General features: G+C 33.4%; 1 protein-coding gene across 32 annotated transcripts in view; it reads left to right on the top strand.

Annotated features, from left to right (window-relative positions):
- PTPRM (protein tyrosine phosphatase receptor type M) overlaps nucleotides 1-12,646 on the top strand; it is a 467,288-nt gene that overhangs the window by 366,042 nt on the left and 88,600 nt on the right. For all 32 annotated transcript variants that reach the window (XM_087890425.1, XM_087890424.1, XM_087890423.1 and 29 more), the window contains one exon: nucleotides 5,260-5,447. In XM_087890425.1, coding sequence (XP_087746551.1) covers nucleotides 5,260-5,447 — 188 coding nt within the window. The remainder of the gene's footprint in view (nucleotides 1-5,259; nucleotides 5,448-12,646) is intronic.

Raw genomic sequence — 12,646 nt, 5'->3', positions numbered from 1 at the left:
ATTTTCTTTTTTTTTTTGTCATAAACAAAGGTAAAGGAAATTCATTGTGCTACACTCAAACTGTGATTTCCCGCTCTCCACCTCTTAAAAGTATAAGAAATGTTGTAATATAATTGTAATTAGCAAATATAATTATAACTGGTATCTAAAGAAAATGGTTTCTTATAAATTACTGGTAAGGAACCTGCAGTCATCACAATAATACAATAATGGATATGCAAATGAAATTTACAGTGATTTTTACAGCTTTTCTATAGCAAGTTGTAAATGTTACGACATTTTCAATAAACAAAAAAGAACCTGTTACTGTTAAACCATATAACTCTGTTTGCTTCTTAATTAGCACAAAAACAGCATCTATCTCTTACTCGTTCAAAAACATACATGCTTTTCAGCTTTCAGCATAAGCCTGGAAAAAGGGTACCTCTACTTAAAAAGTATAAAAATCTTAAAGCAGATTCAAGTTTTTCAAAGCTCACACAGAAGTATTAAAACAAGGTAGGCTGCTTCATTAAAAACAGAAAGGTGCTATACATATCTAAAGTCTGAAGTTCCCCCTTCTGAATAAATAATAAGATTTTGATGGAAGATTCTAATATACTTTATTGTTGAATATATTTGTATCTGGATGTACCTTACAATTGCTAGAAACTACTTTTTCTCTAATAGAAAGGAGAAAATTACTAAGCAAACTCTTTAACAAAAGTGCATGTCAAGATATATTTTTTATAGCACCAATTAATGAAGAACTATTTTGTATAAGTTTTTAAAAAGAAACTTTTGGTCTTTCCTTTTAGAACTATTTCAGTTTCTATCCTAAGACACTTCTAAATGCCTAAAAATAATAATAAATTATATCAAAGAACTGTATCACTGTTTATTTATATGTATTAATTATACCCCCAAACTGTAAATTCTTTGTGGCTTACTTTACACACCTAATACCAAGCTAAGATTTATTGTTAGGAGAATAATTAAGCACAGGACCTGGAAAGAAAGTACCTCTCTTTCTTCTTTTGCAACAAGTATTTAGTTTCAATATTTGTATGTATTCCCAGCAAGTCACGGTTTGTTCAGATGACTACCAAATAAATGAAAGTCTTGATTTGTGTTGAAAATTGCCTGATGGGGTGCGGTGTGGGACTCTTAAGTCACAAAGGAGCTACTGAGAGAAATATTTTCTGTTTAACTCATAATAATGCAAGCTTTTTCAAACCAAAGAACTCCATTCAGTATTTGAATAGGTCGGTAGATGACCCATTTAAAAAAATAACGGGGGAAATGAAATACATTTAAATCAGATTTAAATCAGTGTCCCTGTATTTAATAATTTTCCCTTCTGTTACATTAAAATGATTATTAACATGCAATTTTTCCTGTGCAAGAACTTGACTATAATTACACATCTGTTTGAAGTAGCAATTCATGGATAGTGTTTTTCATGGCAACTAAGTGACTGCAATATCAGGCCAAGGTAAACAATTAAACTGCTTTTTATTGTCATTAAATTATAGATGTGAAAAAAAATTTTACGTTTTAAAAAAACCTTCAGTAACAGTAGCAGACACATGCCAACCAAAGTCCAAGAAAGTGACAATGATGTAAACAGTTTACTTTTACTGTATTCATTTCTGTGCATTTTTATATGACAATGCCTTTCTGTAAATAAATTTATCTCAGACCAGCAAGAGCAGCACTATACCCATGTAAATTCATTTAATATGGGATGTCTCAGATGTAAATTAAAAATTAGATAATGTAGTGGAGTGCAAATTGTAACATTTCAGGGGTGGAACTGGCCTTTCATTTTTGGAAGACCATTTAATACTCAAAATAGGCATTCTACATTTGAAACACGGCTTTCTGAAACAATTCAGCCTGAAACCTCACTATTAGAGGTTAGCTTCCCATCAAAGATCCCCTTCACTTGAACTGAAATCAGTAACTAGGCTCATGATATTTCGGTCAGTTTCTTACCATATTGCAATCTTGTTCTAAAATACAGCAAAAAAATAAGTAGATCTAAGAATTTGTAACTTTCTGAGCAACTAAAAGGCCCTCAACTATGTTTCAAATATTGGGAATGCAATTTAAAATTTCATTTCAATGCGCTTTCTAAACGAAATTGATAACTCTAGTATCCAACTGCATGCAGATGGGATAATCAGATCTTTATTTCAAAGATCCATATGTACTTCTTTATGAACAATTGTGTTTCTAATATGTAGAGGGATATCTAACAGAAATAATTGCAATGGGTTTTGTATGAATATGCAACATAAGTACAAAAGTTGTATTGACTCATTTTGCAGCCCTGCAGTAGATCCTGCTACTTAACTATAATATAATAACCTAAAACGAAAACAATAAAGTCTCTACATACTTTATTTTGAAATCTCATAAACCAATTTCCAACCCTATGTTTCTTTCTTTACTTATTTTCTTATTTATTTTGTCTTTTTGTGTCTCAGCCACCTTGTAATATTCAGGTGTCATTTCAGCAACAACATATTGTAACAACACTTGTATATCGCCTTTCATACCATGCATCCTAATGCCATGCATCCCAGTTTTGTTGAAGAGGAGCTAAAGGGAACTCTGTATATCAGTATTTGTTTCAGGATAATAAGATTGGCCCAACCTGGAATCTGAGAGAAACTGCCATGTGTATATGGCATACATTTGCTATTCTATATATTCAGAGTTAGGATTAAACAATTCACTAACTGCTTACGGGAGCAGTGCAATCCAGCAGGCCAAAATAATTTCAGTAATGTTGGTGTTCTTTTCTTTATTATCATAGAACTCTATGCCTATATTCTGATTTTCATCCAGTGTAGATCATCTGTCTGATCTTAAGAACAGGAATATTCACCTTGCAGCCCCCCCCCCCAATTTAATTAAGATTCCCAGAGCCCCTCTAAAATATTCTTATCACATAATAATTTTAAATGTAATAGAAGAGAAAAATACTTCAATACTTTGGAAGTAATCATAGTATTGAGTCCACATGTAATAAATCAATTCACGTTAAGCTTAGTTTTAATCATGATTTAGGTCCCTCCCCCATCCACTCTTCTCTCTCCCTCTCTCTTTCTTGGGCAGGGGATGTGGTTCCTATACATCATTTAAAGGCTCCAGAAATTTGTGTAGTACTAATTAAAAGATTAGAGTTTGTAGACGAATCTAAAAATATTTTATGAATGGCTGGAGAATTTCTGAAATGTGACTGGGACCCCAGGGTATATTGCCATGGAAACAAAGGAAATATTTTGATTCTTAAATTCTTTCTTTATTCACAAATGAAGGGGGAATTTCCACCAATTCCTCCATTCATTCAATACAACTTCTAAAATTCATTCAAAATTTGGATTCCAAAGGAAAAGCTGATTTTTTTAAAAGATGGACTATGGAGAAAAGAGAAAGCCACATTTTATTAAAATCAAATATGTCCAGTTCAAAACAAGAGAAGTTAGGATTAAAACCAATCTCTGAAAATTATATTGTTGTGGAGCTATAGGTTAAGATCTACTAAGTAAGAACAGTGAAAATCATGTTTTTCAACTCTCCCTTTCATATACCATTTAATCTAGTAATGTAAGATCGATAGATAAATAATGTATCCCACTAGTGAGTGTTCAGGGGTCTGTATACCTCTCTAGTTTTCCCCAGTGAGTTAAAGGATTCTTTGAATATGGGTCAGGACTGTCAATTTGTTGCTAGTAATAAGTAATCACTACAAATACTGATTCATGAATATTGAGAGGAGCTTTATACTGATGACCCATAGGAAATGCTAAGTGATGGTGTTCAGTTTTCATATTAACTTCTCACTCTGTCACCATCAGAAGTGTTAGAACTGTAGCTCTTAGAAGAGCTATCTAGAAAATGTTAAATTAGACACAACTCTTACAGCCAAAAGGTTTCATGGTCTGTCTCTCTGTTTTGTCACATGACATTAAATTTATGGGGACCATTAATACACAAACAATAGTGGGTATTTTTTTTCATATAGAAGGTTTAATCTATAAAAACCTGCATCACCTATTTGTCCTTAATGTTCCAGTCAGCAAACCACATATAGGCTGCCATTTAATCTGCTTTGGTCCCATGTAATAAAATGACCCTGCTTAAGAATTTACAAGTAACCCATAGTTTTAGAAGGCGATATACTTGTTTATTTTAATTTTTAATAAATAGCTTTGTGAAGTTAAATTTTTACAATGAGAGAAAAACAAAAACATTTCATTCTCACTTGAGGGTGTTCTTTTCTTGTCACATTAAATTAAAAGCACCAACATGATTCAGCAAAAAGAAAAAGAAAATTTTTCTGGTTGTTCAGCCCTTTATGTTAACAAAATATTCAGTTTGTCTGACAGGAAACTAAACTGAAGGTGCTTAAATTACAACCATAAAAATACCTTGCAATTATTATTGTAGTACTGTTGCTTATGGCCTGTTTCCTTTTTTCTTCTCCTCCTTCTCTTTTTTTCCTGATATGTATCTTCTTTAAAGTGCCAATAAATGGTAAGTTTCCCATTGCCCCATCAATGCTGTGGAGGGTGGGAGATTATTTGCTTCACATCAGTTTGGATCAGTCTAGTGGGGTCATGTTGTATGTTGCCCTGCATGTAAGCTGACATATAACATTTCATGCTTGATGTGATAGACCTTGTCATATATTGATCTAAATTTGCAGCATGCTAATTTCAGTCAAGCATTATCTCCAATCAAAAGGTTCTTCATAGTTATTCTATATATTTTCTTTCCTAATGTATCCAATCTCCATTTCCATTTTTCTCCTGCTTAACAACCCATATCATTTTATGCATTTTTAAACATTTTGCTTTCCACTAACATGAATCCTGAAATATTGTGAAAAATAATAAATAGTATCCTCCTCCAGTAAATATTTAATTATTTATTAGACTAGGACTTGATGAAGTTTCAGTTTGAAATTTCTGAACTATTTAGAAATCAGTATCCTAAAAAAATAAATTTCCCAATTTACTTATAGGTGTAAACAAGCAAATAAAATAATAAAATATGGTCTACACATTTTTATTGTAAACTAATTGACCTCTGTCTCTTCTCAATACCTTGTGATATCTCCATGAATAAACTACACAATAGTTACAATTTAGCCCACCTAGACAATTAAAGATGATGATGGTGCTAAAAGCCACGTTCAAAATATATCGTTAACTTTATATATCAACTGGAAGTAGTCCGATACTTTATTGCATCTTCTTTCCCTAGATGAAACTCATACAGTCGGAAGTGACACAAGTAGCCTGGTCCAGTCACATACCTACAAAAAGCGAGACCCTGTAGATGTGCCATATCAGACAGGACAGCTTCATCCAGCCATTCGTGTTGCAGATTTATTGCAACATATCACTCAGATGAAATGTGCAGAAGGTTATGGATTCAAAGAAGAATATGAGGTAAGTAAGCTCCATACAACTTATACTGTGCTGTGTTCTTCTTCTTCCAGCTTTTTTTTTTTAAATTGCAGATAAATTCCCTGAAAAGTAATTTAGATTGAATGATGCAATGATGAAGAGGAGACAGTAAGGAACATAAAGATCTACGTATTATTTCCAATGTTTTGTTTCCAGCAGAAGCTAACAGATGTGAAGCCAACAAACAAAATATGAGCTCTATATCTATGCAAAGTTTGAAAAGACCTTTTCATTTTGATTTAGTCTTTAGCCATGTACTCTGTCCATAGAACTTCATAAAGGGGAATGATGGTCTGCTTCTAGGCCCCATGGAGGAGGTGCTACATTGTGCAAAGCGACTACTCTAGTAGCCTTTGACATTAAGCAATAGGATTCTTGGGATATTCTGGGTCCTGGGAACCTCTTTCCTTTCCTCTGAATGGAGGTCAATTTTCTTTAAGGAGAAGGAAGAGAAGTCAGCAAGATTCCTTCCCTTCAATCATTCTAATAGTTGTCCTTGCTAGTGTAATCATGCTTATTTGAATGTTCATAACTATTTAAAATAATGTTTACTAAAGGCTAACAATAGCAAAATGTAATACAAAGTAAGATTAAGATGAAAAAGAAAAATAGATGGTGTAAATATAATGAAAAAATAAAAAGTGTAGAAAATAGGAAAAGGAAAAAGATATTTAAGAAAGTGACGTTCAATCTTCTTTAAGGATGTTACAAACAGACTTAATATCTTTCTTCCCTCCTTGAAATTACATTACAAGTTCCTATATCTAATTTTTTCAATTGATAAATCCAAAAACCATTAATTCAGCTATATCAATTTTCAGGGGAAAGTCTATAAAAGGTCTCCAGTGTTTTGTAAAAGTAGTTACTGTCTTTTCCCTGACCAAACAAGTCAGTTTGTATTCCTTTATTTTATGTAATATTCTGCTTTATTAATCCTTGACTTGAAATTTAAATGTTGTCAGGAACATCTTTTTCTTCCAAACCTAATAATAATAATAATAATAATAATAATAATTATTATTATTATTATTATTATTATTATTATTATTATTATTATTATTATTTTAGCCTTTAGTCTTTAGTCCCATTCACAATTACAATTACACACAATTCTGTAATCAGATGGTCATTAGTAAATTTCCCTTATCTTTTATTTTGCAAAGTTGTCTAGTCATTGTGTCCAATTAGTAGCAATAAAATTCCTTCCCACAGAGATATGTCAATCGTTTACTCATTTTAAAAATACTTTTTAAAACAAATTGAAATTAAACTAGTCCATTTTAAACTTTCTTATTTTAATTCTTGGCTAATTTTTTTACCTTTAATTATTTTTAAATCCTTTAAATTATTCCTTTGCTCTTTTCTTTAATCTGCGGATAAAGGATCATTTGCTGGATGGCTAGATTGCTCTGCTGCATCAAAGATCTCTCTTTAACTTTGAAGTAATTGTCTTCCAAATGGGAGCTTTGCAAATCCAATGTCTTTTTACAGACTACGCTATCTCTGAAAGCTTACCATCTTTTCACAGACACTGCTGCTCCAAAAGTCTATTTCTCAGACTAGTGAGAAGTGTGCAGAACTTTCAATCCTGTGGGTCTGAAGAGCAGCAGTGGGCCATCTCCTGGCCTTTCCTTACCTGGAGAGTGGCTGTTCTATTCTTAAACTAGACTCATTAGTATGAATATTGGTTATCAGCATATCCTGAAGTATTTTAGGATTTCTAGTCTTTTGCTGGATAAATGCCATTTGATAGAGATAAGAAATACACCTAATTTGATTTTATTATATTTAGCTTGATATTCAAACGGCAGATATTTTTTCATTGCCTGCTCAGTTTATACTTAATATCATATTACATTGAATTAGGTTATCATGAGTCCCCATGCAGAGTCCCCATTCACTGTCCTGCAGGGGAGTTTGTCAATCTTCGTTTTCCCCATCCTAAACACTTTCTGACATACAGGCAAAGCAACTCTAGAATAATACTAATTTTAATTTTACAAGGATTGAATTGGGTGAATTGCAAATATAAAAAGCTGGAAACCTTATGCATGCTTACTTAGAAGTTATTTTCTCTGAACTCTGGAGCTTGCATCAAAATGACCTTGCAAAGTATTAATTTGTAAGTTATCTTCAAGGCATAATTGGATGAACTAGTGAAAATGAACAAGAAAAACAATACAAGTAGGCCTCAACTTAATAACCAGTCACTCAGCAACCATTTGAAGTTATGATGATCCTCCCCACAGCTACTTATAATCTGAATTCGAACTTCTGTGGCCACCCAATCCCTGCAGTCATGCAATCACATTTTGGGTACTCAACGACCAGCCTATATTTACAGTCATTTGCAGTGTTCTCCGGTCATGTGATCACAGTATACAATCAATTTTGTCCAAAATTAACAGCGCTCTGTGATGTCATGCTGGCCACATGACTGTGGAAATGTCTTTGGACAGCACTGGCTCAATAGCCTTGAAACAGAGATGAGCACTGCCCTCTGCAGTTGGCAACAATTAGTGGAGTAAAATCCATTACTCCTTTTTTTTTTGCCAGAAATTAATATTTTCTTCCAGTTTATGGGAAAAAAACATCCAATGAGGACCATATATTTGTTTAAAAAGTGAAGTATAAACTTTAAACCTTCGCATTTGCTTAATAGTCTCTGCAAAAGGTTGTAAAATCAGATGTCATGTGATTCATTTAAGGATGGCATGACTTATGGGATCAATTATGGTCATAAATTGAGGACTACCAGAGTTAATTATATTAACTAGTTATCAGGCTACATCCTGGACACAAATAATGATATAAAAGTAAAGATTTACTGATGATGTTGTTATTTTATAAATTAAATTAGATCCTGCCTGGATCTTTAGAGCAATTTCTCTTTCAACTTTTATTCAGAAAGAGCTGCTAAATATTTAGAATATAAACCAGGGTGCGCAGATAATCAAAATGACCAATATGTTAGAACTACCGTATTTTCCGGCGTATAAGACGACTGGGCGTATAAGACGACCCCTGACTTTTCCTGTTAAAATATAGGATTTGGGCTATACTCGCCGTATAAGACTACCCCTCTTCCAACGCACACCAAATAAAAATTAAAAAAATCAACTGGCTCACCCACAATGTAAAAGCAGCTGTGCTAGACCCAAAATGGCCCCTGCAACAAGCAGGAACCTCACACAGCCACAAAAAGCCCAAAAAAACCAATTTTCACACTTTACACACACACAACACAACATAACACAACTGGCTCACCCACAATGTAAAAGCAGCTGTGCGAGACCCAAAATGGCCCCTGCAACAAGCAGGAACCTCACACAGCCACAAAAAGCCCAAAAAAACCAATTTTCACACTTTACAGACACAAAATACAGCTTTGTGAGATTTTTTGTGTTTGTGTAGTTAGAGTGAAACACTACAGAAACACACTAAATCTCAGAAAGCTGCACAAATATTATTTTATTTTATTTTATTTTTATATGAAAACTAAATTTAAAACTTCCTAAACTTTAAATAGCTAGGTCTAAAAAAGAACAACTAAAAAAAAACCCAATTAACTATTTTTTTTAAAGCTACAAAGGGGGAAAAAACTTACCCAATAGAACAGGGGTCTCCAACCTTGGCAACTTTAAGACTTGTAGACTTCAACTCCCAGAATTCCTCAGCCAGCTTTGTTTTGCTGGCTGAGGAATTCTGGGAGTTGAAGTCCACAACTCCCTGCCTGCTTGATTGCAGACAGGGAGTGGCTTGCTGATGGAATGGATTCAGGCAAGCGAAGCAAGGCAAGCGTTGCGAATAGCAGCTAAGGTAAGCAAGCTGGAAGGGGAAAACTTTTTTCCTTTTACATGGCTCTGGCGATCCCAGCTGCGTTGCCTGATTAGCTGGGATCGTCAGAGCTTGGATCGCCAGAGCCATTTCTTTTACATGGCTCTGGCGATCCCAGCTGAGTTACCTGATTAGCAGGCAAAGCTGGGATCATCAGAGCTTGGATCGCCAGAGCCATTTAAGGCTCGTCAGAGCTTTTCGGGCTGGTCTGCCTGGTTACAGGAGAACGACACCCAGCGTATAAGATGATCCCTGACTTTGAGAAGATTTTCATGCGTTAAAAAGTCATCTTATACGCCGGAAAATACGGTACCCTAGAGTAAATGTGCCAAGCATTTTGGACCTTTATTTTGCTTTTGGGGGGGGGGGTGTTGAGTGCAGGGAATGATGGTTAAGTGGTCAAATGACTGCTTTCAGGTTTGCATAGGCTTAAAGCATTTTATTGACTGATTGATCAGTTATCCACATTTCTACAGCATTGCAATCCAAAGATTTGCAATGGCTTACATTTTATTCATGTTTCCATTTTAAAATCCCTCAGAATACAGATCCTGCCCTTGATATATCATGTAGAATGTGATGTAGCCCTTGAGCTGACAGAAGTTATATGCTTCTGCTATAAACATTCGATAAATATTCTGTATTTATTTATTCATACATTCATTGAATTTATATCTTACTGGAGGCAGGAACTCATCTAATTTTCCCCCACAACAACTCTAGAAATTAGATTGGATAGTATGATGCTGACTGACCTTAAGTCACCCAGTAAGTTTTCATGGCTGAAATTAGACTTGGAAATAACTCTCCTAGTTTTAGACCAACATTTTGAATATTGTTTGCCAGCACACTGTAGGATGGGTGGTTGGAGAATTCTGGGAGTTGAAGTTGACAAGTCTTAAAGTTGCCAAGTTTGGAGACTCCTAATATAGACTTTAAGAATGGAGATAATAAATAGAAAAATGTAGAATAAAAAAGGTTAATCTAAAATATGTGTAATTAACTGGATGCTAAATTTTTCATAGACAATACATCTATAAGGCTCTATGTATTTTTGTTACTGTTAAAAAAAGTAGCAGATATTTTATATTCCTTAAAACAATTAAGCATACATTTCCTTACTAATAAATTATGCAAATTGCTCTTATTATTGCAAATGCCTGCCCTACATTTTATACTGATTTTTAAAATATTTATTGAACATGTAGAAAGGAAAAAAGCAGTCAAGAAACAAGAGGAAAAATTAAAGCACTAAATAAGTAGATAAGAGATTTACAAGCATTATAAAATTAAAAAAATTAAGAACATATTCTCAGAATAATGTTAATTTAATCCTACATACTTGAATGATTTACTTCATTTGAAGACTACAAATAATGATTAAAATCAAGTTAATATATGAATATTAAGAAGACTAATCAGCACAAATTTAAAACAAATTAAAATGAAAAATTACACTCTCATCTAGTCAATAAGAAATTTATTCTTATTTAACAAACATCCATGACTTAAATGTTAAAGGTTTATATTTTAAAAAATCTGAATTTTAGATGTGTTAGAAGCCCATTGGAAGAATTAGAGTCCACAACCAGTTTGCATATATATTAAATTTTATATCAGATTTCTTTTTCAAATATGACATTCAGGAATACTCCTATAACTTTGGTTGCCATTTTAAATTATCTACAATTAATTAGATATTTTTCTTACCATTTTTATAATTATAATATTGCTTTTTTCACAAGATAAAATGCTTTAAAATACTTTAGAAGTGAAATAAAATTAGCTATAGTTCATCTGTTTTATTTCAACTTCATTACAGTTATTCCTGTATAATTGTTTCCTCTTAAAAGGTTGATTATGTTTCAAAAATATATAAAACCTAAGAAACAGGATTTTTATTTAAAAAAAAAAAAATATTTCAGTTTATATACTCACTAACTTCCTACTAAAGAAATTTTTTCAGAGGATTTTCTGTTACAAGTATAAGGAACTTACAATACTGCAGTCATCACTTAATGACTACAATTAAACCTGGAATCCTTGGTGCTCTGTGAGCTTGGTTGTTTGCCTTTAGCTTTTTCATTACCCAACTAAGTAACATCATGACATTACCCATTTCATTGGGTAATGAAAAGCTTGCAAATATACAACCAAGCTCAGAGGGCACCAAAGGCTTGTTTGAAAAGCATTATTAAAAACATTACTTAAAACAGTGAAGTTGATCTTAGCACAGCATTGCTTCAGATAAACTTAATAACTCTAATCTATATAAAAATTCATATGAGAAAGGGGGCAAACTGGACTCAGAGGGTCCAGTCCATTCATACGTGCATCCAGATTTTTGGGGGGAAATAGTAGCTTCCAGAGTGATTGATAGACAAGGTAGGGTAGAAAATATAGGGCATTGTTTCTGAAATAAATGATGACATTTGTACAATGTACTTCAGTGCTCAGGATGTAAATTATTTGTGTACAGATAAAGTGGGGGGGATGCATTGTCTATTATAGAGTACAGTCAATTGAAGTGTTTGTCATGCAGCAAAAAAAAAAATTAGGCTGCATTAATGAAACTAATATTTGAAATTAAGTGTTCCCCTTTATTTTGTCTTACATATATGGAATGCTAAGATCACTTTAGAATGTAATGCTTTAACATGATACTCGTGAGAACTAGCTCTGGCTAATCAGAAACAAATAGTTTGGGACAATGCTAGCCTGTTGCAGAGCAAGGAAGAGGTGGGTACTACTTCTCCCATCCAGAAGTGTCCACTCGGACTTACATTTTAGACTTAACAATTGCCAGAATTTTTTCCAAATAGTTTCCTTAGTCTTAACAATAAGCATTTTTATTGGAGAGTTATATCTTTTAATCATTCCCATTGAGGTTTTCTTAATCTGTCAATAAACATATTTTTTACAAAGAGATGCATTTTTGAATCATTGACCATGATGTTTCTAATTCTAGCCTTACCCATGAGAAGCTGACAGGGTTAGACAAACTGATTGATTTTATTTGTTTGGTTGGTTTTTTTATACCCTGCCTTTATTATTTTAACAAATAAGTCGAGGCAGCAAACATCCAACACAGCTTCCTCCTCCTATTTGCCCCACAGTAACAACAATCCCATTTGGTGGGTTGGGCTGAGAGAGAGTGACTGGCCCAAGGTCACCCAACTGGCTTTCATGATTTTGGTAGGACTAGAACTCCCGTCTCATGCTTTCTAGTCTTTCTAGTTTAAGCAGAATACTGTAGTTATACCTGGAATTATAATTTTACACTAGAAATAGAAATTGGAATAGATGAACAATTTACATATGAACAATTTACATATGGGTGGTCT

This window comes from Pantherophis guttatus, chromosome 3 (assembly GCF_059756535.1).
Source record: "Pantherophis guttatus breed Tessera chromosome 3, ASM5975653v1, whole genome shotgun sequence".
Classification (NCBI taxonomy): domain Eukaryota; kingdom Metazoa; phylum Chordata; class Lepidosauria; order Squamata; family Colubridae; genus Pantherophis; species Pantherophis guttatus.
Note: the sequence above shows the minus strand (reverse complement) of the source record. Positions and strands in the feature narration are given on the sequence as shown.